Here is a 25739-nt window from a genome sequence, read left to right on the forward strand (position 1 = left end):
TTAGTCATTTTATCTTTACTTTTATGTCAAATGGGCTGCAGAAACATGACCTTTCACTGCTACTATTCTGGACACTCTTCTAAAATATATTGCATAAGATAGATGGCATGTCCATACAAGATCCTTGATATTAGCTGAAGGATAGCACTCAGAAACATAAACGGGAAATTAATCACATCTGTGTAAACAGGTCATTTACCTTCATTTGTCTTCCTGCCATCCACATGCTCAGACTGTTGGTTTAATGATATTGTAAGTACTTTGAAGAACAAGGGTTACATTTTAACTTCTTGGCTAATTTATCTTTGGATATAACCATGAGAAATGACCGAAAAGAACAGCAACTGGAAAACAAGCATTGCATTGCACCAGGATGTCTGTGAAATGGACTTCAGTAATTCTGCTAATACAGCTGAGCTTTTACTTTAGCTCTGGGAGTTGTGGAAAGGTGCTGGTGTGGGCAGCAGAATATAGCCATTGGATGAATATGAAGACAATCCTGGAAGAGCTTGTCCAGAGAGGTCATGAGGTGACTGTACTGGCACCTTCAGCTTACATTCTTTTTGATCCCAACAACTCATCCGCTCTTAAAATTGAAGTTTTTCCTACATCTTTAACTAAAACTGAGTATGAGAATATCGTCATGCAACAGATTAAGAGATGGTCAGAACTTCCAAAAGATACATTTTGGTTATATTTTTCACAAATACAAGAAATCATGTGGAAGTTTGGTGACATAATTAGAAACTTCTGTAAAGATGTAGTTTCAAATAAGAAATTAATGAAGAAACTACAAGAGTCAAGATTTGACGTCGTGTTTGCAGATGCTATTTTTCCCTGTAGTGAGCTGCTGGCTGAGCTATTTAACACACCCCTTGTGTACAGTCTCCGCTTCACTCCTGGCTACAGTTTTGAAAAGCAATGTGGAGGACTTCTTTTCCCTCCTTCCTACGTACCTGTTGTTATGTCAGAATTAAGTGATCAAATGACTTTCATGGAGAGGGTAAAAAATATGATCTATATGCTTTATTTTGACTTTTGCTTCCAAATATTTGCCATGAAGAAGTGGGATCAGTTTTATAGTGAAGTTCTAGGTAAGTTCTTTTTTTTTTTCAATCTGTACCATGAAGATCTACTTATCTGTGTCTTTGAAGCAGAGCTTATATAAAGCCTTAAAGTCAGAGTAGTGGGGTTTTGGTAAGTGAATTTATAAAACGAAAATACAAGATGATCTATCAATCTCACAAATATTATAGAAAAGCTTAAATTATGAGGTCAGTTAAAACCCTAGGGCCATCACTCACACAGAACACCCCAGGAAATCATAACCCTATATATTAGTGCATCTAAGACTTTAACCAATTACATATCTATTTTACTATACATTGCTTTACATCTTAAAAATAGTAAAACCCATCAAATAACATCTTACTGAATGCATGGATTTAGAATGAGTAGTTACACATTTTTCTTTTCTTTTTTTTTTTTTTGTTTGTTTTTGTTGTTGTTGTTGTTGTTGTTGTTGTTTTGAGACGGAGTCTCGCTGTGTCGCCCAGGCTGGAGTGCAGTGGCGGGATCTCAGCTCACTACAAGCTCCGCCTCCCAGGTTTACGCCATTCTCCTGCCTCAGCCTCCCGAGTAGCTGGGACTACAGGAGCCCGCCACCTCGCCCGGCTGGTTTTTTGTATTTTTTAGTAGAGTCGGGGTTTCACCGTGTTAGCCAGGATGGTCTCGATCTCCTGACCTCGTGATCCACCCGTCTCGGCCTCCCAAAGTGCTGGGATTACAGGCTTGAGCCACCGCGCCCGGCCAGTTACACATTTTTCTACAACTATCTATATAACAGCCAAAATTATTTTTTATTGTAAAGCTTAGCTTTCTTATTTAGAAATTAAAAGATGTTCCCATGTTACCAGAAGGTTTCCTTCACAGTAGAGAGAGATAATGTCCATATCTCAGATGCAAAAATCAATAAAGGTAATTTGAAGTTTCTAATGTTTCTATACTCTTTCATTAAAGAATTGAAAACCATTCATTTAAAGTCCAATCATCTTGTTGAAATGTGAAGATTATTATAGCTACATAGTTTTTTTTCAAACTATGTCTCTTTATTAAAAAATATAAGACAGATTAAGGTTGAGTACAAATCTTTATTTCAATAATTTCTCAAAAATTTCTAGCTATAATTTACAAATATATTTACTTAAAATAATATTATTAAGATCTTAGCTTGAATCTAAAAGAGTACAAGATTTTCAGCCATACTCTCCACATAGTCCAGAGTTCACTTGAAGAACCAAAGATAAAAGGATTGGCTTAATGAGTTGTGTAAACTAGACTATTTCTTAGAAAATTATTTTTATGGGTGAAGTAAAATTAGTTGACTATGGAGCTCAAAGAGTTGTTTAAATGTCCATATGCTCTTATTGAAGCTTTAAAAAGAAAATAAATTGATGTTTAATTCTCTATGACTTATTTTAATAATTGTTTATGATTGTGAGTATAGTGATGTGACATTAGAGATGTAGCTTAACCTCAAATTCTCCTACTACTTTGCCTTTCTTATAAATATACATGGGTAAAATAAATAATACATAAAATTAAATTATGTCTATAGATGAATATATATATATATATATATATATTTCAAAGCACAGACACTTTGCCTATATTTTTGCCTATATTATTCTAACTCCTTTCAGAAAATTACCTAATGTAATTATCTTGTGTCATCCACCTTTTCTTTTTTGTTATTCTTGTCAGGAAGACCCACTACATTATCTGAAACAATGGGGAAAGCTGACATATGGCTTATTCGAAACTCCTGGAATTTTCAATTTCCACATCCACTCTTACCAAATGTTGATTTTGTTGGAGGACTCCACTGCAAACCTGCCAAACCCCTACCTAAGGTAAACATACTGTCATTGCTTTTATTTTGTTGGCTTTGAAGTTTCAGTAGAAATGACTCTATAGTCTTCACTCAGAGTGTTTGACTTACCCTGAAAGAAAGATGGGAAGTAGATTGGGTAAAGCAGATACCAATTAGAAACTCATGTACATAGTGATACCATCACACATATGTGAGTTTTATGAGTGTTACAAATAGAGGGGAATACTAACGAGACTTTGAAAATAGAGTTGGTTAAATTAAAGTCTTCATTATGCAACACCTAAGAAGGTATTGATCATTCGTTCAAATAATATTTGCAAAGGGATAAGCACAAAACACAGGTAAGTGCAGAATTTTCAGAGAAAAAAAAATGGACACAGTTTCTGTCTCCACATAACTTCCATTCTACTTCAAATGATAGAATATGTGCAAGTAATAAAAGTTATATAAAACCGGTTCCGGCACCAGCCTCTACTATGGCAGATGAGAGCAATAGTAGGAAGGAGAGGGGATGGAGTCAGAAGCTTGTATTATTTATTCAGGGGAATGCTATGTCGGGGACGCCAATTATTAGGGGCACTAGTCAGTTCCCAAAGCCCCCAATTATAATGGGTATTACTATGAAGAAGATTATGACGAATGCATGGGCTGTGACAACAACATTATAGATACGGTCGTTGCCTAGGAGTTTGCCGGGTTGACCCAATTCAGCTCGGGTAAGGAGGTTTAAAGCTGTACTTCTGACCCCAGCTCATGCGCTGATAGTAGGTATAAGGTTCCGATGTCTTTATGGTTGGTTGAAAATAGTCAACGGTTGGCGAACATAGGTGGCGGGGGTAAAATGGCTGAGTAAGCATTAGACTGTAAATCTAAAGACAGAGGTTAGGCCTCTTTTTACCAGTCCCGAGGTGATTTTCATATTGAATCGCAAATTCGAAGGAGCAGCTTCAATTCTGCCGGGGCTTCTCCCTCCCGCCTCTTCTTCCCTGTGGTAGGAGAAGTAGATTGAAGGCAGTTGATTCTGGTATTTAGCTGTTAACTAAATTTTTGTGTGTTTAAGTCCCATTAATCTAGTAAGGGCTTAGCTTAATTAAAGTGATTGACTTGCGTTCAGTTGATGCAGAGTGAAATTTTGCAGTCCTTGTGTATTTCAGAAATTAAGTATGGTTTACTTACTAAGGGCTTTGAAGGCTCTTGGTCTTGCTTAACCTAAATTTCTAGGAGATAGATAGGGTTAATGGGGAGATTGGTAAGGGGAAGGTGATGAGGGTAATAAGTCGGGGGAGTAGTCGTGTAGGCTTTCAAATTGTCATTTTATTTTTATGTTGTTGGATATGGGAAACAATGGCACGGAAGTAGAGTAGATTAAGAGTATATAAAAGTATAGGTTGAGGAGGGTTATAATGGTTACGGTAATAGGAATAATAAAGTTGTTATTTTTTGTGAGTTCTTGAATAATAATTCATTTAGGTAGGAAGCTGGTTAGTGGGGGTAGGCCTCCTAGGGATAATAAGGTAGATGATATTAAGGGTATTAGTCAGGTTAGTTTACTTCAGGAGCAGGATAGCAGTAAGGTTGTGGTATTTGAATTTAGGTTGAGTGTTATAGATGCAGTGGCTGTTAGGATGATATAGATGGTTAGGTAGAAGTTGGTAATGTTTGGGTTATATATTAATGTTGTTATTATTCAGCCTATATGGTGATTGAGAAGTATGCCAAGATCTTACATAGCTGTGTTTGGTTGAGCCCTCCTCAACTGCCCACCATAATGGATAAAATTGAGAGGGTAAGAAGGATGCTTATATTTATTGATGGTGAGTTTTGGTATATAATTGAGATGGGAGCTAATTTATGCCATGTAAGAAGGAGCAGACTGGAGATTAGGAGGGTTCCTTGGGTGACTTCTGGGATTCAGAAGTGAAAGGGGGCTATTCCTAGCTTTATGGTAAGTGCTATTATTATTATTAAGGATGAGTATTGGTTGATGTTGTTTCTTATGGTTCCATACCCAGAAAACAGGTTGTTGGAGAGGATGGCTATTATGAGAATTATGGATGCAGTTGTTTGTGTGAGGAAGAGGAAGTATTTGGTGGCGGCTTCTGTGGAATGGGGGCTTTTTTTTTTTTTTTTTTTTTTATTAGAATTGGAATGAAGGCTAGTATATTTATTTCTAGGCCTGTTCAGGTGAAAAATCAGTGAGAGCTTAGTGATGTGATGAGGGTGCCTGTGAAGATGGTGAAGTAGATGATAAGTTGAGCTAGTGGGTTGATTAGTATGGGAAGGGTGAAACCAACATTTTCAGGGTATGGGCCCACTAGCTTATTTAGTTGACCTTACTTTAGGATAGGGTGTGATGGGTAGCACGGAGAATTTTGGATTCTCAGGGATAGGTTCAATTCCTATGATTCTAGAAATAAGAGTATTGAAACCTCTATTACTTACTCTATCAAAGTAATTCTTTTGTCAGACATATTTCTAGGTTTGGGGGGGAATGCTGGAGATTGCAATGGGTGTTGAAATATACCACATGAGAAGTGCCAGTGTGAGTGGGAGGAACTTTTTCATAGTAGACATATAAGTTGATTGTATCGGAATTGGGGGTATGCTGTTCCAATTCATAAAAATAGTGAGGTTAGGAGGAGTGTTTTGATGGTAAAGTGTATTGTGAATAATTCTGGAGAATAGATGGTGTATAATGTACCTAGAAAAATTATGGTTGTTAGAGCATTTATTATAATAATATTTATGTACTCAGCTGTAAAGAATAGAGCGGATGGATCTGCGGCGCATTCGATGTTGAAGCCTGAGACTAGTTCTGATTCACCCTCTGTGAGATCAAAAGGGGCTCGGTTAGTTTCTGCTAGTGTGGAGATGAACCATATTATGGCTAAGGGTCGTGATGGTAGGAGAAGTCAGAGGTGTTCTTGTGTTGTGAGGAGTGTTTGTAGGTTAAATGAGCCGCTTATTAGCAGGACTGGTAGTAGGATAATGGCTAGGGTAACTTCATATGAAATTGTTTGGGCGACGGCTTGTAATGCACCGATTAGTGCGTAGTTTGAGTCTGATGCTCATCCTGACCATAGGGCTGAGTAGACAGCTAAGCTGGATGTGGCTAGAATGAATAAAAGGCCAAGGTTGGAATTAATTAGGGGGTTGGGTATGGGGAGGGAGGTTCATAGGAGAAGGGCGATAGAAAGGGCTAAGTTTGGGGCGGTAATATAGAGGGTAATGGTGGATGTTGAGGGTTTTAAGGGTTCTTTGGTGAAGAGTTTTATTGCACTGGCGAAAGGTTGTAATAGTCCGTAGGGGCCCACAGTGTTAAGTCCTTTGCGTAGTTGTATGTAGCCTAACATTTTTCATTCAATAAGTGTGAGGAATGCTATAGCGGCTAGTATGGGTGCAACAAGAAGCAGAAGGTTGATTACAGGCATGGTGTTAAGAAGAGTAATTGAACCTCTGATTGTAAAGTTTTAAGTTTTATGCAATTACTGGGCTCTACCATCTTAACAAACCCTGTTCTTGGGTTGGGTGTGTAATGTTCTGTTAGATTGAGATTATATCATCTATGGAGAGAGGGTGTTTTGTGAAGTAGGCCCTATTTCTCTTATCCTTTCGTATTGGGAGAAATGTAAAATAGATAGAAACCGACCTGGATTGCTCCAGTCTGAACTCAGATCATATGGGACTTTAATGGTTGAACAAATGAACGCTTGATAGCTGCTGCACCATTAGGATGTCCTGATCCAACATTGAGGTCATAAGCCCTGTTCTCGATATGGACTCTAGAATAGGATTGTGCTGTTATCCCTAGGGTAACTTGTTCCGTTGGTCAAGTTATTGGGTCAATTGTGTGTTGATTTGCTTTGGCTGATGTAGACTTGGCATAGGTTGTTCGGACGTTGGGTTATGCGCCGAGGTCACCCCAATCAAAAATTTTAATGCAGGTACTGTAGTTTAAAGTCCATAGGTCTATGTGGTTTTTATTACATTAGTATACTGAAGCTTCATAGGATCTTCTCATCTTATTGTTTTATGCCCATCTCTTCACAGGCAGGTCAATTTCACTGGTTAAAAGTAAGAGACAGTTAAACCCTCATGGTGCCATTCATACAAATCCCTATTTAAGGAACAAGTGATTATGCTACCTTTGCATGGTCAGGGTACCGCGGCGGTTAAACATGTGTCACTGGGCAGGCGGTGCCTCTAATACTGGTAATACTAGAGGTGATGTTTTTGGTAAACAGGCAGGGTTAGATTTGCCGAGTTCCTTTTACTTTCTTAACCTTTCCTTAAGAACATGCCTGTGTTGGGTTAACAGTGTGAGTAGTAATGATTTTATTAGTTATTTGTTATTATTAGACTGTTATCAGTGAAGTATTTCTATCTGATGTAGGCTTATACAGTGGAGAAAATTGTTCATGTTACTTATATTAACATTATTGCTTCTACAAAATAATAGATTAATCCAATGGGGTGTAAGGAGTTCGGTGATATGTCTGGGATTTTTAGGTGTTTGGATGTTGAGCTTGAATGCTTTCTTAATTGGTGGCTGCTTTTAGGCCAACTGTGGAAGCTGGGTTTTTTACTCTCTGTGTAACGTTTTTTCCTAGTGTCTAAAGAGCTGTCCCCTCTTTAGACTAACAATTAAATTTACAAGGGGATTAGGTGATTCTGTAGGTAAATTTTTGGTTGAACTAAAATTCTATCTTGGATAACCAGCTATCACCAGGCTCGTTAGGTTTGTCACCGCTGCCCATAAATCTTCCCACTATTTTGCTACATAGATGGGTGTGCTCTTTTAGCTGTTTTTGGGTAGCTTGTCTGGTTTTGGGGGTTTTGGCTATAGTTCTCTTTTTGAAGTTATTTCTAGTTAGTTCATTATGCAGAAGGTACAGGGGTATGTCCTTGCTGTTTTGTGCTTGGTCAGTTTTTTCATCTTTCCCTTACGGTACTGTATCTATTGCGCCAGGGTAAAATTTCTATCGCCTATACTTTTATTTGGGTAAATGATTTAGTTAGGTTTATTTGATAATAATATTGGTTAGGTTTGGGGCTAGAGTTGGTTCAAGGTAATCAAATTATATTGAGAGCTTCTGGGTGTAAGCCAGGTGCTTTGTGTTAAGCTATACCTTCGTGTATCCAAGTGCACCTTCCTGTACACTTACCGTGTTACGACTTATCTCCTCTATATAAATATGAGGGATGATTAGTTAAGGTAGTCTTTAAATATACTTGAGGAGGGTGATGGGCAGTGTGTGCATGCTTTATGCCCTTATTCAATTAAGCGCTCTGCTCTTAAATTACTGCGAAATCTTCCTTAGGCTCTTAGATTTCATAAGAGCTATCATGGAATTTTCTGGGGTAGAAAATGTAGCCCATTTCTTACCACCTAATAGGCTACACCTTGACCTAATGTTTTTATGAGTATACTTGTGCTTACTTTATGGCCTTTACTAGGGTTTGCTGAGGATAGCGGTATATAGGCTGAGCAAAAGGTGGTGAGGTAGATCGGGGTTTATCAGTTATAGTACAGGCTCCTCTAGAGGGATGTGAAGCACTGCCAAGTCCTTTGAGTTTTAAGCTGTTGCTTGTAGCATTCCGGTGAGTAGTTTTGTTAATTTAACTATTAGGGTTTAGGGCTAAGCATAGTGGGGTATCTAATCCCAGTTTGGATCTTAGCTATTGTGTGTTCAGAAGTATTAAAGCCACTTTCATAGTTTATTTTATATCAGCTATGGTTTTTTACAATTTAGATGGAATTTAGCTTTATTGAGGTCATATCTAAAACACTCTTTATACCCCGGTCTCTATTAGCTTGTGTTAATCGTTATGTCCACGGTGGCTGGGGTGGCTGGCATGAAATTAACCAACTCTGATTACTATACTAGCATAACTTAGTTAAACTTTCATTTATTGCTAAAGGTTTATCACTGCTGTTTTCTGTCAGGGTGTGGCTGAGCTAAGTGTTTTGAAGTGTGTTAGTACGTACTTGATACTTAGTCCTTTGATTGTAGCCATTTAGAGGGTTATTTCACTGGGGTTTGGATACTTGCATGTGTAATCTTGTTAAGAGTTAATAGAAAGGCTAGGACCAAGCCTGTTGTTTATGGGGTGGTGTAAGTCTATCTGGACATTTTCAGTGTCTTACTTTAGATAAGTTAAGCCACATAAACGGGGATTAGTTGATTTTAGATATATATATATAGAGAGAGAGAGAGAGAGATAGTTATGAAGCACTGTCTTTGGGGTTGTGATAGTGGGAGTTGTGGGTTTAGTAGTGGGTGGGTATGTAAGTTGAGTAAAATCAGGGTAAAGAAATTAAATTTGGGAGGCAGCAGAGCAAAGCTGAAAAGAAAATTGTGTTAGTTGAGGGGAAACTGTTAAAGTTGTGTGCAGCCAAAAGATAAAAATTTAGGCTCTGGCTAAGTTGGATTGAGGCCTTTGTTTTTGGGGTTTGGCGAAGGTATCTATTTTCCTGGCAAGTGAAGTTGGAGATGAGGGAGGGGGGGTTGTGAAATTTTATCATAGTATTTGGTGTGAAAGGCAGTTGCTGGTGTGTTTAGTTATTGTCATGTCTTACAAGCATGAATTAATTAACACCTTGTGATAGTTATGCGAGGCTGGAATATGGAATGTAGGTGCAATCAACAATATTATGTACTAGGAATCAAAGACAGATCCTGCGACATACAGTGTTGGGGGGCCAGCTTTCTGCGATGGGGTCGTGTGCACAGCCGAAAGATAAAATAGCAAATGCATAGAGAGCTCCCGTGACTGGTTAATAGGGTGATAGACCTGTGATCCATCGAGATGTCTTATTTAAGGGGAACATGTGGGTGATTTCATGGCCCTGCGGTAAGAACCAGATGCCGGATACAGTTCACTATAGCTACCCTCAAGTGTTATGGCCCCAGAGCGAGGAGAGTAGCACTCTTGTGCCAGATATTGATTTCACAGAGGATGGTGAACAAGGGACCACTAACTGAGGAGGGTATTCGTGGTGACAAGGATTTATTTGACTTAAATGTGCTATGTTCAATGAACGATCAAATGTACTATGTACTATTAAGGATATAAAGTACTGGTCAATATCCCTGGGGACAGGAGTTGACTTTGAAGGGTGGTGTTATGTTCTATAGTTAGATAAGCGGGTATGGTACTTGCTTGTAAGCATGTTTTTCGAGCATTTAATGTACTTATGTATTAGTATGTGTTATGTACAGGTAAGTATTTATAGTATTATATAATATCCATGTTGGCCAGCAGTAATGCACGATGTACATAGAATTACGGGGCGGATCAATACTTAAGTAGTACTTAAAGTTGATTCTCCATTAGAATACAAAGAGTAGTTTAAATTCGAATTTTAGCTTTGGGTGCTGATGGTGAAGTTAAGTGCTTTCTCTCTGAGTTGTCCTGGGGAGAGGGTCTCCATCACCGGTTTACAAGACCGGTGTATTAGTTTATACTACAAGGGCAGATTCATTTGAGTAGTTTGTTTTCGGCTAGGGAAGCAAGTAGCATTAGGGTTAGGATTGTGGTGAAGTATGTTATGGATGCTATTTGTCTGATAATAGTAAATGGATGGTTTACTGGTTGTCCTCCGACCCATGTAAGGGTTAGTAGGGTTACAATTAGGAGTCAGTATAGGAATTGGATGAGTGGGCAGAATATTATGCTTTGTTGTTTAGATATATGAAGTGTGGGGATGAGTGCTAAGATAAGGACTGGTAGTAGAAGTGCTAATACTCCTAGTTTGTTGGGGATGGATAGTAGAATTGCGTATGTGAATAAGAAGTATCATTTGGGTTTAATATGAGGGGGAGTATGTTGGGGGTTAACCAGGGTGTAGTTGTCTGGGTCACTTAGGAAGTCAGCTGAGAATAGCACTAGGGTTATTAGAGTCAGAAAGAGGAGTATCAAGCCTAGGATACCTTTAATTGTATAATGGGGGTGGAAGGTAATTTTGTCGGAGTAGGAGGAGATTCCTGAGGGGTTGTTTGACCCTATTTAATGGAGGAATTGTAGATGTAGGATTGTTAGCACTGTGATAATGAAGGGTGGGATGAAGTGGAGGGTGAAGAATTGTGTGAGGGTGGGGTTGTCAATTGAATATCCACCTCAGACTCACTGGACAAGGTTGGTTTCAATATATGGAATGGCTGACAGGAAATTTGTGATTATTGTGGCACCTCGGAATGATATTTGGCCTCATGGGAGTACATAGCCTATGAAGGCTGTTACTATGGTTGTGAGTAACAGAGTAATGCCAATATTTCAGATTTCTAAGAGGAGGAATGAACCGTAATATAGGCCTCTGCCAATGTGTAGAAAAAGACAGGTAAAGAATATTGAGGCGCCGTTGGCGTGGAGGTGGCGGATGGTTCAGCCACAATTCAGGTCTCAGGTGATATGGGCAATTGAGGAGAAGGCGGAGGAGATATCTGGCGAATAGTGTATTGCTAGGAAGAGGCCTGTGATGATCTGGAGGGTTAAGCAGGTACCGAGAAGTGAATCAGAATTCCATCACATGGAGATGTTGGATTGAGTGGGGAGATCAATGAGGGAGTGGTTGATTATTTTTATTAGTGGGTTGGATTTGCATGTTGCAGTCATTAGTGTTTTTGTAGTTGAAATACAATGATGGTTTTTCATAACATTATTCATGGTTACAGCCTATGTGGGAATGATGACATATGCTTTATTCTTGTTAAGTGCACTATTAGTTATGGGTTTTGTGGGTTTTTCTTCTAAGCCTTCTCCTATTTATGGGGGATTGGCGTCGTTAGTGGTGTGGTTGGTTGTGTTATTGTTTTGAATTACGGGGAACTTATATAGGTTTAGTGGGCCGTTTTTATTTATTTGGGGGGTATAATGGTTGTTTTTGGTTATACTACAGTGATGACTATTGAGGAGTACCCTGAGACATGGGGCTCAGGGACTGAAGTTTTGGGGAGTGCTTTGGTGGGGTTAGTAACGGAAGTGGGTTTAGTTTTATGGGCATCAGAGTATGATGGATTGGTGGTAGTGGTTAATTTTAATAACATGGGGTTTGAGTGGTTTTTGAGGGGGAAGGGTCAGGGTTGATTCGAGAGGATTCTATTGGCACGGGTGCTTTATATGATTATGGCCGCTGGTTGGTGGTGGTTATTGGTTGGACATTATTTTTAGCATGTATATTGTGATTGAGATTGCTTGGGGTAACAGACTACGTGATTACGAGTAAGTCTAGGGTAAGCGGGATAAGGAAGGAGAGGAAATAGTGTTTAATTATACCTTGTTGAGTGGTGGTGACAGTGGAGGCGGCAACCTGGGTTTGTAAGATTGTTTTGGGTATAGATTTTTCTAGTCAAGTTAAGTCTAGTAAGATAGAAGCTAGGTTTTGGCTTATAAGCAGGTTTTGGTGGGGGGTTATGCGTTGGATTGTAGTAAGATAAAATCCTAGTATGTTGGAGAAATTGAACATGTATAGTGGAGTTTTTATTATAAGTTTGTTGGTTATGAGGCTAAGGTCTAAGGTTACTAGGAATCCTAGGGCAGTTACGTTTAGGGCTGGGAGTTTTAAGTAGAGTGGAATTGTTGTATGAGGGAGTGAAGTGGGAGAGATACTGTTAGTAATAAGGAACCCTGCGATTACGCTGCTGATTGTGAGGTGTTTAATTGGGTTTAATAGGGTAGGAATGCCTTCGTTAATGTTGATTAGGGTTGGGAAGTGGGGTTGTCCTGTTAGGATGAGAAGGATGATTCAGGTGCTGTAGGCGCTTGTTAGGGAGGTGGCAATGAGAGTAATAGATAGGGCTCAGGCATTGGTATATTATGTGTTTGCAGTTTCGATGATGAGGTCTTTGGAGGAGAAGCCTGTGAGAAAAGGCATGCCTGTAAGTGCTAGATTACCAATGATTAAGGAGGTTGAGGTGAGGGGTATTGTTTTAAATAATCCTCCTATTTTTCGAATATCTTGTTCATTGTTGAGGTTATGAATAATAGATCTGGAGCTTATAAATAGTATGACTTTGAAGAAAGCGTGAGTACAGATATGTAGGAATGCTAGATATGGTTGATTAATGCCAATAACAACTATTATGAGGCCTAGTTGACTTGAAGTGGAGAAGGCTGCAATTTTTTTGATATCGTTTTGTGTTAGGGCACAGATTGCTGTGAATAGGGTGGTAATGGCTCCCAGGCATAGTGTGAGACTTTGAATTGTTGTATTGCTTTCTACAAAGAGGTGAAAGTGGATGAGTGGGAAGATTCTGGCTACAACCATAGTGCTGGAGTGGAGGAGAGCTGAGACTGGAGTTGGACCTTCTATAGCAGAGGGAAGTCAGGGGTGGAGACCGAGTTGGGCTGATTTTCCTGTTGCTGCTAAGAGGAGGCCTATTAGTGGGAGGAAATTTGAATTGGAGTCTAGGATAAGTATTTGCTGAGGGTCTCATGAGTTGTAGTGTAAGAGGAATCAGGCTAGGGTTAGGATGATGCCAATATCGCCGATGTGGTTATATAATATTGCTTGGATGGCTGCAGTGTTAGCGTCTGTTTGGGCGTGTCATCAGCTGATTGGAAGGAAGGATATAATTCCTACACCTTCTCATTCAATAAAGAGTTGGAAGATATTGTTGACAGTAACTAGAATTAGTATAGTGGTGAGAAAAATGAGTAGGTATTTAAAAAATTGGTTAATTTTTGGGTCTGAGTTTATGTATCATAGTGAGAATTCTATGATGGATCAAGTGACGAATAGTGCAGCTGGAGTAAACCTTATGGAAAAGTAGTCTAGTTTAAAACTTAGTGACAGCTCTCAGCATCAATTTGAGATGATGGTTTCTTGGTCTAGGCATATAAATATTCTTGTAGGGAGAAGGCTGATAATGAAGGTGGATATAATAATTATTTTTATATAGCATGGGTGTAGTTTTTTTTTTGCTAGGGTTGATAAAGGTAATGAGGATGGGAAATTAAGGAGGTCAAGGTTATTATGGTAATGGAGGTATATATGGTTATTACTTTTATTTGGAGTTGCACCAATATTTTTGGTTCCTAAGACCAATGGATAACTGTCATCCTTTAAAAGTTGAGCGAGCCATGTTGTTAGACATGGGGGCATGAATTAGCAATTTCTGCGAACTTTCTCAGTAAATAAGAAGTAGTAGGCTTCTATAGTTAGATTCACAATCTAATGTTTGGTTAAACTATATTTACAAGATAGCATAATATTAAGGTTAAGAGATAGGAGGAGGATGGGGGAGAGGTGTATAAATATTAGTGTATTTCCCTGTGTGAGGGAGGGTTTTATATTAGTAATTTATCTCTGGCCTATAGTCAGTTACTCAGAAATATTATTAATTTTGCAATTATTATTTTGTTATTATTACTAACACTACTAATTACTTAACATGTGCAAGTCACTTGAGATATCGTTCTTCATTTAATAGAACCAGATTGTTCAGTACATCAAAATTATATTATCTTGTAAAGTCATAGTTGATAGATACCTTGTGGACTTGATTAAAAATAGACATATCAGTTTTGACACTAAGATGAGCTAGTTGAAATTCTAAAATTCTACCACAGGTAATAAGGATCTTCACCAGTATTGTAGCTTAAAACACTTTCTCAACAATATAAATGTGTTCCTTTAACATTTGCAGAGAAACTCAGTGTTCATTTGATCTTACATTTAAATCATTCTTCGTTGAGACCCCAAAGGTTTACATACTATAGTATGAACATACCCTATGAAAGCAGATGATTTTTGCCATATGACAAGCAACTCATTAAAGCTTCCTGTGGCAACTTGTCTCAACATCATAGCTGCCTGACAGAGAAGCACAGAGATAATGAACAATGCATGTATAATATAGACCAAATAATTTATAACACCTGTATCTGAATAGTACTCTTAGTTTCAGTACCAAAAAAATTCTGTCAGTATGTAAGATTATATTGTTTGTGAAAGAACACAATAAACTCATATATTTTAAATTAATATCACACTTTCAAGACATGTGTACAAAGCAAGCATTCTTTATTACATTATTAAGTAATCTCTTAAAAGACCATTTTTGTCTACATAAAACTGAGATTTTATTCCATTGTTAAAACCCAATATCTATGTTGAAAGCAAATTGCATGGGCTTCATATGATGACTTTCTCAAGAGGCAAAAGCTGAGGTAAGACTAATGAAAAATCTATGCCACCCTGCCCTACTCTTGAAAGATTTCCCCACTCACACTAAGGGAAACCGATGGTGTCAGTAGGAAGGGGAACAGAGTAGGGCTTGTAAAGAAGGACAAGAAAAAGGAGGGGTAGTAGTACAATAGTGATAATTACTACTATTAGCTGTTGTTACTAACTTGCAGAAAGATTTGAATGCAAGTCAGTGGTTGTGAAACCAGTTCTTTGTTTATTTTGTAAAATAATTGCTAACCCAGGTTGCTTTCATTTCAATTAAATATTAGATTCTCAGATAATTTCTATATAAGAGAATAAGACACTTGACAAAATGTATTAGGTGTTTTAAAAAATGAAATTTGCTATGAGTTTTATAATATATTCATGTGAAATCATACAGAGAAAAAATTAATCAAGGTGTACCTATTCAACATTATGGAAAATATGCATAAAATTAACATTGGAAGTAGTCCAACATCTTAAATGACGGAATGATTAAAAACTTATACTGTGTGCATACAATAGCATTACAATAATTTTATCAGTGAAATATTCAATTACACTGTCAACGGTAATACAAATAAAGGAGTTCGAAAATGATAAATGTAACAAGATGACAAGTTTTTGCAGGAGGAAAATGTATACACAATCAGAGTAACATTTTCTAAATAAGTGTCACATCTGTACATTGAGCTATATAAATAGGTCAAAAGCCATGATGAAAAAATACACTTTGCATAAATAATATCACAACATAAAAATTTTAGAAAAATTTTATTTAAAAAATTTTTTCGTGCTTTTATAAAATTTCTTACATTAATTTTGTATTATTTTTATTATGTTATCACAGAAGAAGAAACAACCAGTCCATATCAGTGATGAATCTGTAGACAGAGATTAGATTCCTTCAACACTGCATGGATAAACAGGGCTCTCGGCATCAAGCTAATGAGGTTAAACACTGAACACCAGTTACAGTAAATATGGCTACAGACAACTGCAATCACACACAATACCTAGATGCCCCAAGTATTACCTGGAATAGCAGTACAATGACTCTTATGTTAAGATTAAAAATCATATTTTAAAAAACGCTCTGTAATATGTGGTCTGCACAGTTAACATTTGGACTTTTTTTCCTTGTTTTGTTAAGGACCATTAGGAAAAGTTTTACCACAATGATTAAATCTCAAAGTATTTAAATTTAAATATTGGCATACATTGGAGAACGCAAGTCAGAATAATTCACCAATTATTGGTGAATTGGTGAAATTCATCAATTTCAGCCAAGCACATCTTCACCAGGAGTGTTACATGGTGTGAGTGAGCTGCTCAAAAGAGAGACAAGATCTCCCCTGCAGAAAGGCCTGGTGGCCTCTTCTATTCGGGTGCAAGTGCTGCCTCTGAGACACAACAAAGTGATGATGAGAGTTCCTCACATGCAATTATAAATAGCACATCAGTTTAACAGTGTGATCTCAGGTCAATAAGTGTTCCACCTAAACAGTAACCTGAAAATATGATCATTCAACTATGTAACTGTATACTGTACAATTCTGTATTATAAATGAGACTCCTGGACTAATTCACAGAAATTCCAAATTACAATACCCGACTCCAGAATGTCAGTGGTTCTTAACCATCAGCTTTTATATATTTTTTTTAATTTTTCAAAAACTACCGGAAAACTCTGACAAACTTTAAGTGAAGTATAAAGCACTGTAGAGAAACATAAATGTAGTTATAAAATTATCCCAACAGTGAGTAGCCTATCCTCAGAGCTCATAGTGAGGGAGGTAAACACTAATGGCTTCCAACTAAAAGAATCCTACAGAAAACCTGCCTGAAATCAACACAAGTGATTTAGTAGAACAACAATATACAATTAAAGCTGAGTGGTGCCACTTTCCAAGAACCTATATTAGTAATTTTAGTATTATAAGAGAAGAATCTGTGTATAATATTTTTAACATTATCTCCCTGACTACAATGTAATAGCTCCATTTCTTTTCTCCCTTACACACATGCACACAAATACATACACATACACACATATTTACACAAATATCCTTAACAGAGTCCACCTATCTCACATTATATATCTAATTGCAAAAAATCTGAATGATTGAGTCAGTTGGAAAATATTTACGCCCATAATTCCTCAAAATACCTGATTTTCTCTCTTTAGTAACTTGTACCAATTCTTTCAGTAGTGCCCGCTATGCTGATATTCTTTTGTGATGAAACAAATTCTTTTTTCACAGGAAATGGAAGAGTTTGTACAGAGCTCTGGAGAACATGGTGTTGTGGTGTTTTCTCTGGGGTCAATGGTCACTAAGATGAAAGCAGAAAGGGCCAACGTAATTGCATCAGCCCTTGCCCAGATTCCACAAAAGGTAAGATGAAGTGTCTTACTGGTGTGGAAAACTACTGAAAGAGGCTGCTAAAGTTTGTAAGTAATTCAATTATAGAAACTTCTGACTAATGTGAAGTTGACCAAAAGTTGAAAAATTAGAACAAGGATAATCCTGGAGAGACTGTGATAAGTTTGAAAATTGTAGTTGCATTTTAAAAAATTGTTTTAAGTATGAACATTCCCCTATGTAAATATGCGGACAATAAATTGTATGGAGAAAGGTATTTAAAAAGTGTTTGGAGACTTTTCAACTCCTGTCCCATAAAATTTTGAATTGTGTATGTGATCTACATGGAAAGAATATTAAAGAGCAGACTGAACTCTTTATAGCCGAATATAGCCTTAAATGTGCTTGTATAGCATCCACCGACAGAAGTCATAGTTGTGCCTCAGACTTAGAGGTTGCATGTGGCCCTGGGGGAGTTTCTACCTTTGGTATGCATGAGTGGTTTCTATTAGCATCAGTGGGAAGTCACTACTCCATATGTATCCACCAAAGGCAACTTGAGACCCACAATTATTTTCAATTTCTGATATTAACACTCATATATACTGATGAATTTAACTCAATATATTTCAGGTAAGTGAAAATGGTGCTTAATGTAGTCTTTAGAATGATTTTCAGGTGTTTTCATAAAAAATGTGTATCCAGAACTGCATCCTTGTAGAAATACAAGTAAGACTTATGATCATTTTCTTCAGAACAGTTTTCCTAATCTCAGCAGTATCCAATGACTGAAGAACACTTGACTGACTCTTGAACCACCTCTATTACTTATTGTACTCTGGAAGCTCTTGGTGAATGTTTACAATTATGGGATGTAGTATTTCCATTTGCACTTAAGTCAAATGCTTATATAAAATACCTGACAACAAATGGAGAAGATTGGCTCTGTTAGTAATTATGCGGTATATACTCTATTTAAAGACCTGTGGTAGTATAACATGATTGAATGTTATTAATTTAGGAATAATAACTGCCACATGTGGGGAGTAGGGGAGTAAGGAGAATGAATTCCAATCCTGTGATTAAATGTGTAAACTGTAGGCCAGGCACGGTAGCTCATGCCTGTAATCCCAGCACTTTGGGAGGCCAAGGCGGGCGGATCACGAGGTCAGGAGTTCGAGACCAGCTTGGCCAATGAGGTGAAACCCCATTTCTACTAAAGATACAAAAAATTACCCAGGCATGTTGGCATGCACCTGTGATCGCAGCTACTTGGGAGGCTGGGGCAGGAGAATCACTGTAAGAAGTGTATCTGAGTAATGTTCAGGGTACTATTCAGAGAAAGAACAGCCTAGGCTGACAGACAACTTGTCCAAGTATCCACACAGCCAGATAGATTTAGAGAAAGAGAAAAAGCAGCCAGCCCTGCCGGACTGCACCCAGCCAATGTCTGAAGCAGGAAGATGAAAGAGAAAGGGTGGAGATGGATCCTGCCCTGAAGGTGGACTCTGCGCAGTATAAAATGTGGCCCGACAAGGACTCTGCACTATCAGATTAACAACAACTCTCAATGGAGGAAGCAGAAGAAAATATAGAAAGGAGTCAAACAGAAGGAAGCCAGGCACAGAAACAAGTTCAGATGCCCACTCTATAAAATATAGTAGAAATTTATTTTCTTCTATATAGAATAAGCCAGTGACCTTTGTGTATTTGTCAGTTACCTTCTAATTTCCTGCCTGATAAAGCTTTCTGTATTGACCTCTTCCAACCTTTTGCTGAAATCTGAGTTACTTTAACACTGATGTAGCAAATAAAAGTTAAACACTGTAAATTATTGTTCAGTTTATGAGGATTGCTTGGGAGTTTCAAAATTAGTAACTTAAACATAAAATGTCTTGGCTATAGCAGAACATATTGATCACTGTTGTCAAAGCTTTGTAGCACGTTGTCTCGGTGTTAATAATCAGTTGACCAAATTGAGCAAAACACAATTTTGAGTTTATTCCATAGCTGTATTTTTATTCATGATACCAACAGGTTCCTCATTTCTATGCCAAAAAGTATCCAAAGTTAGAAATACTGATAATACTCTGAATTTGCATCAAAAATGGTCACTTGAAATTTATTTTGGAAGTAGTGCTTGATAATTTATACTTCCAATGAAGTTATACATACTACCTTTGCAGCATTAATCTCATTCTTATAAGTAGCTTATTTATGTTCTTGCTATTTTGTCAATCAAAGGACAACGGGCTCTAACCTACACACAAGTAGGTACATGTGAACTACTTGTCAAATTACTCAAAAAGAAATGAATACATTAAAATTAAATTTGGAAGATTAAAACTAGTATAAAATACATAAAACAAAAGAAGCACTCAGGTCATTATGAAATTGTTAGTTTTTTACACTAGAATTAAAATGAATAGTAAAAATTTTTTATACATTTCTTAGAATATTTTTATTTTTAAAAAAGTAATTTAATTTTAACTTTTAATTTCAAGGGTACATGTACAGTTTTTTTATATAGGTAAACTTGTGTCATGGGGGTTTATTGTACTGATCATTTCATCACCCAGATATTAAGGTTAATATCACTTAATTATTTTTCCTGATCCTCATTCTCCTCCCACCCTCCACCCTCCAATACACAGCAGTGTATGTTGTTCCTGTCTATGGCCACATGTTGTCATCTTTCACCTTCCACTTATAAGTGAGGATATGCCATATTTTTATTTCCATCCCTTTGTTAGTTTGCTAAGGATAATGGTCTCCAGCTCCATCTATATCCCTGCAAAATACATAATTTTGTTCTTTTTTTTATGGCTGCATAATATTCAGTAGTGTATATGTACCATATTTTCTTTATTCAGCCCATAATTGATGGGCATTTAGGGTGATTCCATGTCCTTGTTATTGTGAATAGTACTGCAATTACTATCCCTGTGCATGGGTCATTATAAAAGAACAATTTACAGTCCTTTGGTTCTATACCCAGTAAGGGGATTGCTGAGTTTCATGGTATTTTTGCCTCTAGGTTTTTGAGGAATCGCCACTGTCTTCCACAATGTTTGAACTAACTTACATTCCAACCAACAGAGTATGAGCAAGCCTTTTCTATACAAACTCGCCCACATCGTAATATTCTGACTGGTGTGAGATGCTGTCTCTTCATAGGTTTGGTTCGCATTCCTCTAATGATCTGTGATGTTAAGCTTTTTTTTCTTTTTTCATATGATGACTGGTCGCACGTAGGTTTTCTTTTAAAAAGTGTAACAATTTTTTAAATACTTGAACTTTTCATTGATAATCCGATTTTTTCTAAGGTACTATTTTGGAAAATCATGATTTCCTTATGTGCCTAACTAATTATAAAAGTTGAGAAAATTAAGTGTGAGCATTCTATTTACATCAGTCTTTGAGTAGTTCTGATTTACTAACATCCCTTGATCTCATTCCTACTCTTTTTACAGTTCGAACAGTCTATCATTTTTGAATTCCACTCATGGAATAAGATATTTTCTTCACTCTAACAGGTTCTGTGGAGATTTGATGGGAATAAACCAGATACCTTAGGTCTCAATACTCGGCTCTATAAGTGGATACCCCAGAATGACCTTCTAGGTAAGACTCTGGTGAATAAATATTGGATATATTAGTAACAGCACATTAGAGTGTTAATAGTTAATCATGAAACAAGCTTTTTGAATATTTGTTTAGGAAAAACAAAATGTAACTTCTTTATATTTATTTATCAGTCCTAGGGGAAAAAGAATACGCTACAATTATTGGCATTTTATGATACACACTCACATTCTTTATGGTCAGAATCAGCAAGAATCTTTATTTCAGGTGTTACTACATCTCACAGAATTTTTCAATAACTTCGTGAGCTATCTCTCTGTCTCCTATTTCTACAACTTTACACCTGTTGTTTCCTCTCCTGCAGGGTTATTTCAAGTGCCACCAAAAATAATAGCTCTTCTATCACCAGTGATTCTGTATTTTCTGAAGGATTAAATTGCTAATCTTAATCATAAAGTGATGACAGGTCATGATGAAGTGTGACCTGTCCTTCCTCAATCCTCGCACCACCACCAACCCACTGCCTGCTGCCTTGCACACCCCACCTATCACACTCTGTGACTGCACTTAAAATAGCAGTTCACTTCATGCCCATCTCTTTGCTGTCTTCTTTATTGCACACTTAAAAAATCTAGATCGCACTTTTTCATTAGTCCAACTGGAACTCTTGTATTGTTTTGCAGTCTGAAGTCACACACACCATGCAGCCTTCACTTGCATACCCAGCACAAGTACATGTTTTTTCCTCTGAAGTCTGAAAAGTAATAGCTAATTAGTTAAATGTGTTATCTAGAAAATACTGTCACTTTCAGAGCCTTTCATTGTGTGTCTCATTTTATTCCTATGAATAATTTTGCTAAAATTCGTGCAATCGTAGGTCATCCAAAAACCAGAGCTTTTATAACTCATGGTGGAGCCAATGGCATCTACGAGGCAATCTACCATGGGGTCCCTATGGTGGGCATTCCATTGTTTGCTGATCAACCTGATAACATTGCTCACATGAAGGCCAGAGGAGCAGCTGTTAGATTGGACTTCGACACAATGTCAAGTACAGACTTGGTGAATGCACTGAAGACAGTAATTAATGATCCTTTGTGAGTAGAACAATATTTTTCACTAGGTGATATTTATAGATAGCTTCTCTTGTCAATAGTGAGTGTGAGTTTCATCCTTTTTATAAGAGAGTAATTCTGAAAGAATTTAAATGATTTAACCAATCTGAAACCTGCTTTTAGTTTGTATCAGTTATTTAAAAACTGTATTTGAAACCCATACATCCAATGAATAGCCAGTTAGTGAAACAATTTTCTACACAAATATAATTTTTAAATGATATAGAAAATATAAAAAATACATTTCTTAAAATTTTGACATAATGAATCCTTAGTAGAAAGGAAGAATAAATGAAATAATATAATAAATATTTTAATTTGATATCTAAAATGCCTCACAACATGATTATTTTCCTGCTGGAAAATTAACTTTTATTATTATCATTATTGTAGTGGACTTGAAAATGAGATTTAACTTTGATGCCATAAAATCCTCCTGTTTTATCAATCAACAAAATAATACACAGCAATGGAATTACCCAACAACTGCTACAGTTAAAAAAAGACACTAATGAATATATACTATATAATTCAATTACATAAACAAGCAAAAATAATGTATACTATTTGAAGTCAGGCTATTACTTAATTGGAGGACAAAAGTAGTGACTAAATGGTTCAGAAAAAGAGAGTGATTCTAGGCAGGCTGTGATATCCTATACCACGATCTGAACAGTAGGTAAATAGATATCTTCACTTCAAAATAATGTTCAAGATGATCTTACATTTTTGAACTATTCACTTAGTGTACGTATATTTATCTTTTGTATTTAATATTTAAATGTTTATTTTATGAGATATATAATGCATTTTACAATTCTAGGAATCAAATAGCAAAATAAGCACAGAAAATAGAGAAAATCCTAGAGGTTCCATCATAGTGTGGTCAGTAAAAGCCTCTCGTAGAAGTAACATTAGAAGGAAGCCATAAAAAGGCAGAGAAGCATGCCTTGGGTTGTAGCAAGAGAGAATACTCCAAGAGCAGGCGAGAGGGGAAAAAATATGTAAGGTGCTAAAATGAGAACACTTTGGGAGCTTAAAGAAAAAAATAGAAGGCCAATCTAGAAAACAGTGTGCAGGGGGAAATGTTAGGAAAAGAGCTTGCCAATGTCTAACAATGTACGGATTCTATACACCAAATAACAGAGTTGGATTTTATTCTTTAAATAATGAGAAGTCAGGCCAAAGTCTTAATCAAGGGAGTGCTATAAACTGACTTTAATTGCAAAATATCATTCTGGCTACAGGGTGGGGAACAGTAGGAGACGAAGAGTAATGTAGAAGCAAAGTGCCTAGCTATAAGGCATGTCACTCGCCATGACACAATTACTTTTTAGGAACTAAGAGATGATAATTCTCATATTGCATTTTCACGATCTTTCTTACAGCACTTAAAATGGTTCATGCTGTTGAGCACATTCTCATATGTCTGAGAACTAACAGTGTAGTTGGAGTGTGTTCATAATACGAAGGATAAATGCTTAAGGGATGAATATCCTGTTTTCCATGATGTGATTATTTCACATTATATCGAAACAACTCATATACCCCATAAATATATATACTTAATCTGTACCCACAAAAACTTAAAATTAAACAATTAAAAGCAAATTAAAATGCCTTATATTTTCTCTGCTTCAAAAAAATTAACTTTCTCACCTAACATTCAATTTCTACTTTAAAAATATTTGTCAATGAGAAAACTCCAATTTAAAAGCCAAACTTTCTACAATGACTCAAATTAAAATACACAAATTCTATGTCAATTCTTTAACATTTACTTTGAATTATTTGGCACTTTAAAAGCCTTTCATAAACTTGATATGCGCAGACAAGTTAACTTACTTTCAGTGTTAGTAAGGGAGGAGACCATTCCTCATATTGTCTTATGCCCAATTTCTGCCTCCTAAGAAAGAAGTAAAAACTAAAAGGCAGAAATGAAATCCACAAGCAGACAGCCTGGTGCCACACTCTGGGCCTGGTTGTTAAAGATCGACCCTTGACCTAACTGGTTATCTTACCTATAGATTCCAGACATTTTATGGAAAAGCATTGTAAAAATCCCTGTCCTCTTCTGTTCCATTCTGATTATTGGTGTATGCAGCCCCCAGTCATGTACCCACTGCTTGCTTAATCACGACCCTCTCACTTGGACCCCTGTAGAGCTGTGAGTCCTTAAAAAGAACAGGAATTGCTCACTTGGAGAGCTCAGCTCTTGAGATAGAAGTCTTGCTGGTGCTCCCGGCTGAATAAACCCCTTCCTTCTTTAACTCAGAGTCTGAGAGGTTTTGTCTATGTCTCTTCCTGCTACATTTGTATCTTTGTTTTTATCCTTCAGATATAAAGAGAATGTTATGAAATTATCAAGAATTCAACATGATCAACCAGTGAAGCCCCTGGATCGAGCAGTCTTCTGGATTGAATTTGTCATGCGCCACAAAGGAGCTAAACACCTTCGGGTTGCAGCCCATGACCTCACCTGGTTCCAGTACCACTCTTTGGATGTGATTGGGTTCCTGCTGGCCTGTGTGGCAACTGTGATATTTATCATCATGAAATGTTGTCTGTTTTGTTTCTGGAAGTTTACTAGAAAAGGAAAGAAGGGAAAAAGTGATTAGTTATCTCTGAGATTTGAAGCTGAAAAACCTGATAGATGAGACTACTTCAGTTTATTCCAGGAAGAAAGGTTATGATGCAAGATTTCTTTCTTCCTGTGACCAAAAAAATAAATAAAAAATAAAAATAAAAAACTTTTCAAAAGTTACTTTGTCAAATCAAAATTTGTTTTTCAGAGATTTACCACCCAGTTAATGGTAAGAAATATTTTGTGGAAATGAAGAAAACACTCGGGAAAATAAAAAATAATGTAAATCCATATGAGCTTGTATTGAAATTTGTTGAACTTATATTGAAATTGGTTGTTCTAATTCAGAGTTTACACAAGAAAATTTTTACTCAGCTTAACTATATTTCACACATTCTACTTAAACACAAAAACATTAAGAACTCCACTGACAGTATCAGTGCTGTTTTGCACATACTCAGAATAATTTGGCTTCATTTTGAACAGGATTATATTGTTTCAACTGCTGCTGAAGAAATTATTACATAAATTATATAGAAAGTCTCTCTTCCTTTTGATATTTTAAGATGAGTAGTATTGCTTGGCTTTTATAATGCATGCAGCTTTATTTTCACATTTTTCCTAAAATATATAGACAAATGTTTACTGTTTTAGAACTTAAGTCATTTCTCAGTGGAAATTATGTGGAATTAGAAATATAACAACTCTTAACCTTCTTCCTACTGTAAAATTGAACTATTTTGTAACATTTGGTTTCATGAGCCAATTCTATTTTTTCTAGATATTTAAAAATATTCATCTGGTTGATTTTATTATAATATTTTAAATTATGTTAATAGTTATTTGGGAACAGGTGGTTTTGATTAGATGGATAAGTTCTTTAGTAGTAATTTCTGAGGTTTTGGTGCACATATCACGTGAGCAGTGTACCCTGCACTCAGTGTGTAGTCTTGTATTCCTTACTCTCTCCCAACCTCCCCTCTGAATCCTGAGAGCTCATTATATTTTTCTTATACCTTTGCATCAT

The 25739-nt window shown here is 36.7% G+C and overlaps 1 protein-coding gene across 1 annotated transcript; it reads left to right on the forward strand.

Annotated features, from left to right (window-relative positions):
• Positions 1-317: 317 nt before the first annotated feature.
• Positions 318-25002, forward strand: LOC104664128 (UDP-glucuronosyltransferase 2B18). Its single transcript, XM_010365560.2, has 6 exons — positions 318-1094; positions 2764-2912; positions 17330-17461; positions 20965-21052; positions 21891-22110; positions 24467-25002. Exons 1-6 carry the CDS (start codon positions 374-376, stop codon positions 24744-24746), a joined length of 1590 nt encoding a protein of 529 aa, XP_010363862.2. The 5' UTR covers positions 318-373; the 3' UTR covers positions 24747-25002.
• The last annotated feature ends 737 nt before the right edge of the window (positions 25003-25739 follow it).

Source organism: Rhinopithecus roxellana, chromosome 2, assembly GCF_007565055.1.
Source record: "Rhinopithecus roxellana isolate Shanxi Qingling chromosome 2, ASM756505v1, whole genome shotgun sequence".
NCBI lineage: Eukaryota > Metazoa > Chordata > Mammalia > Primates > Cercopithecidae > Rhinopithecus > Rhinopithecus roxellana.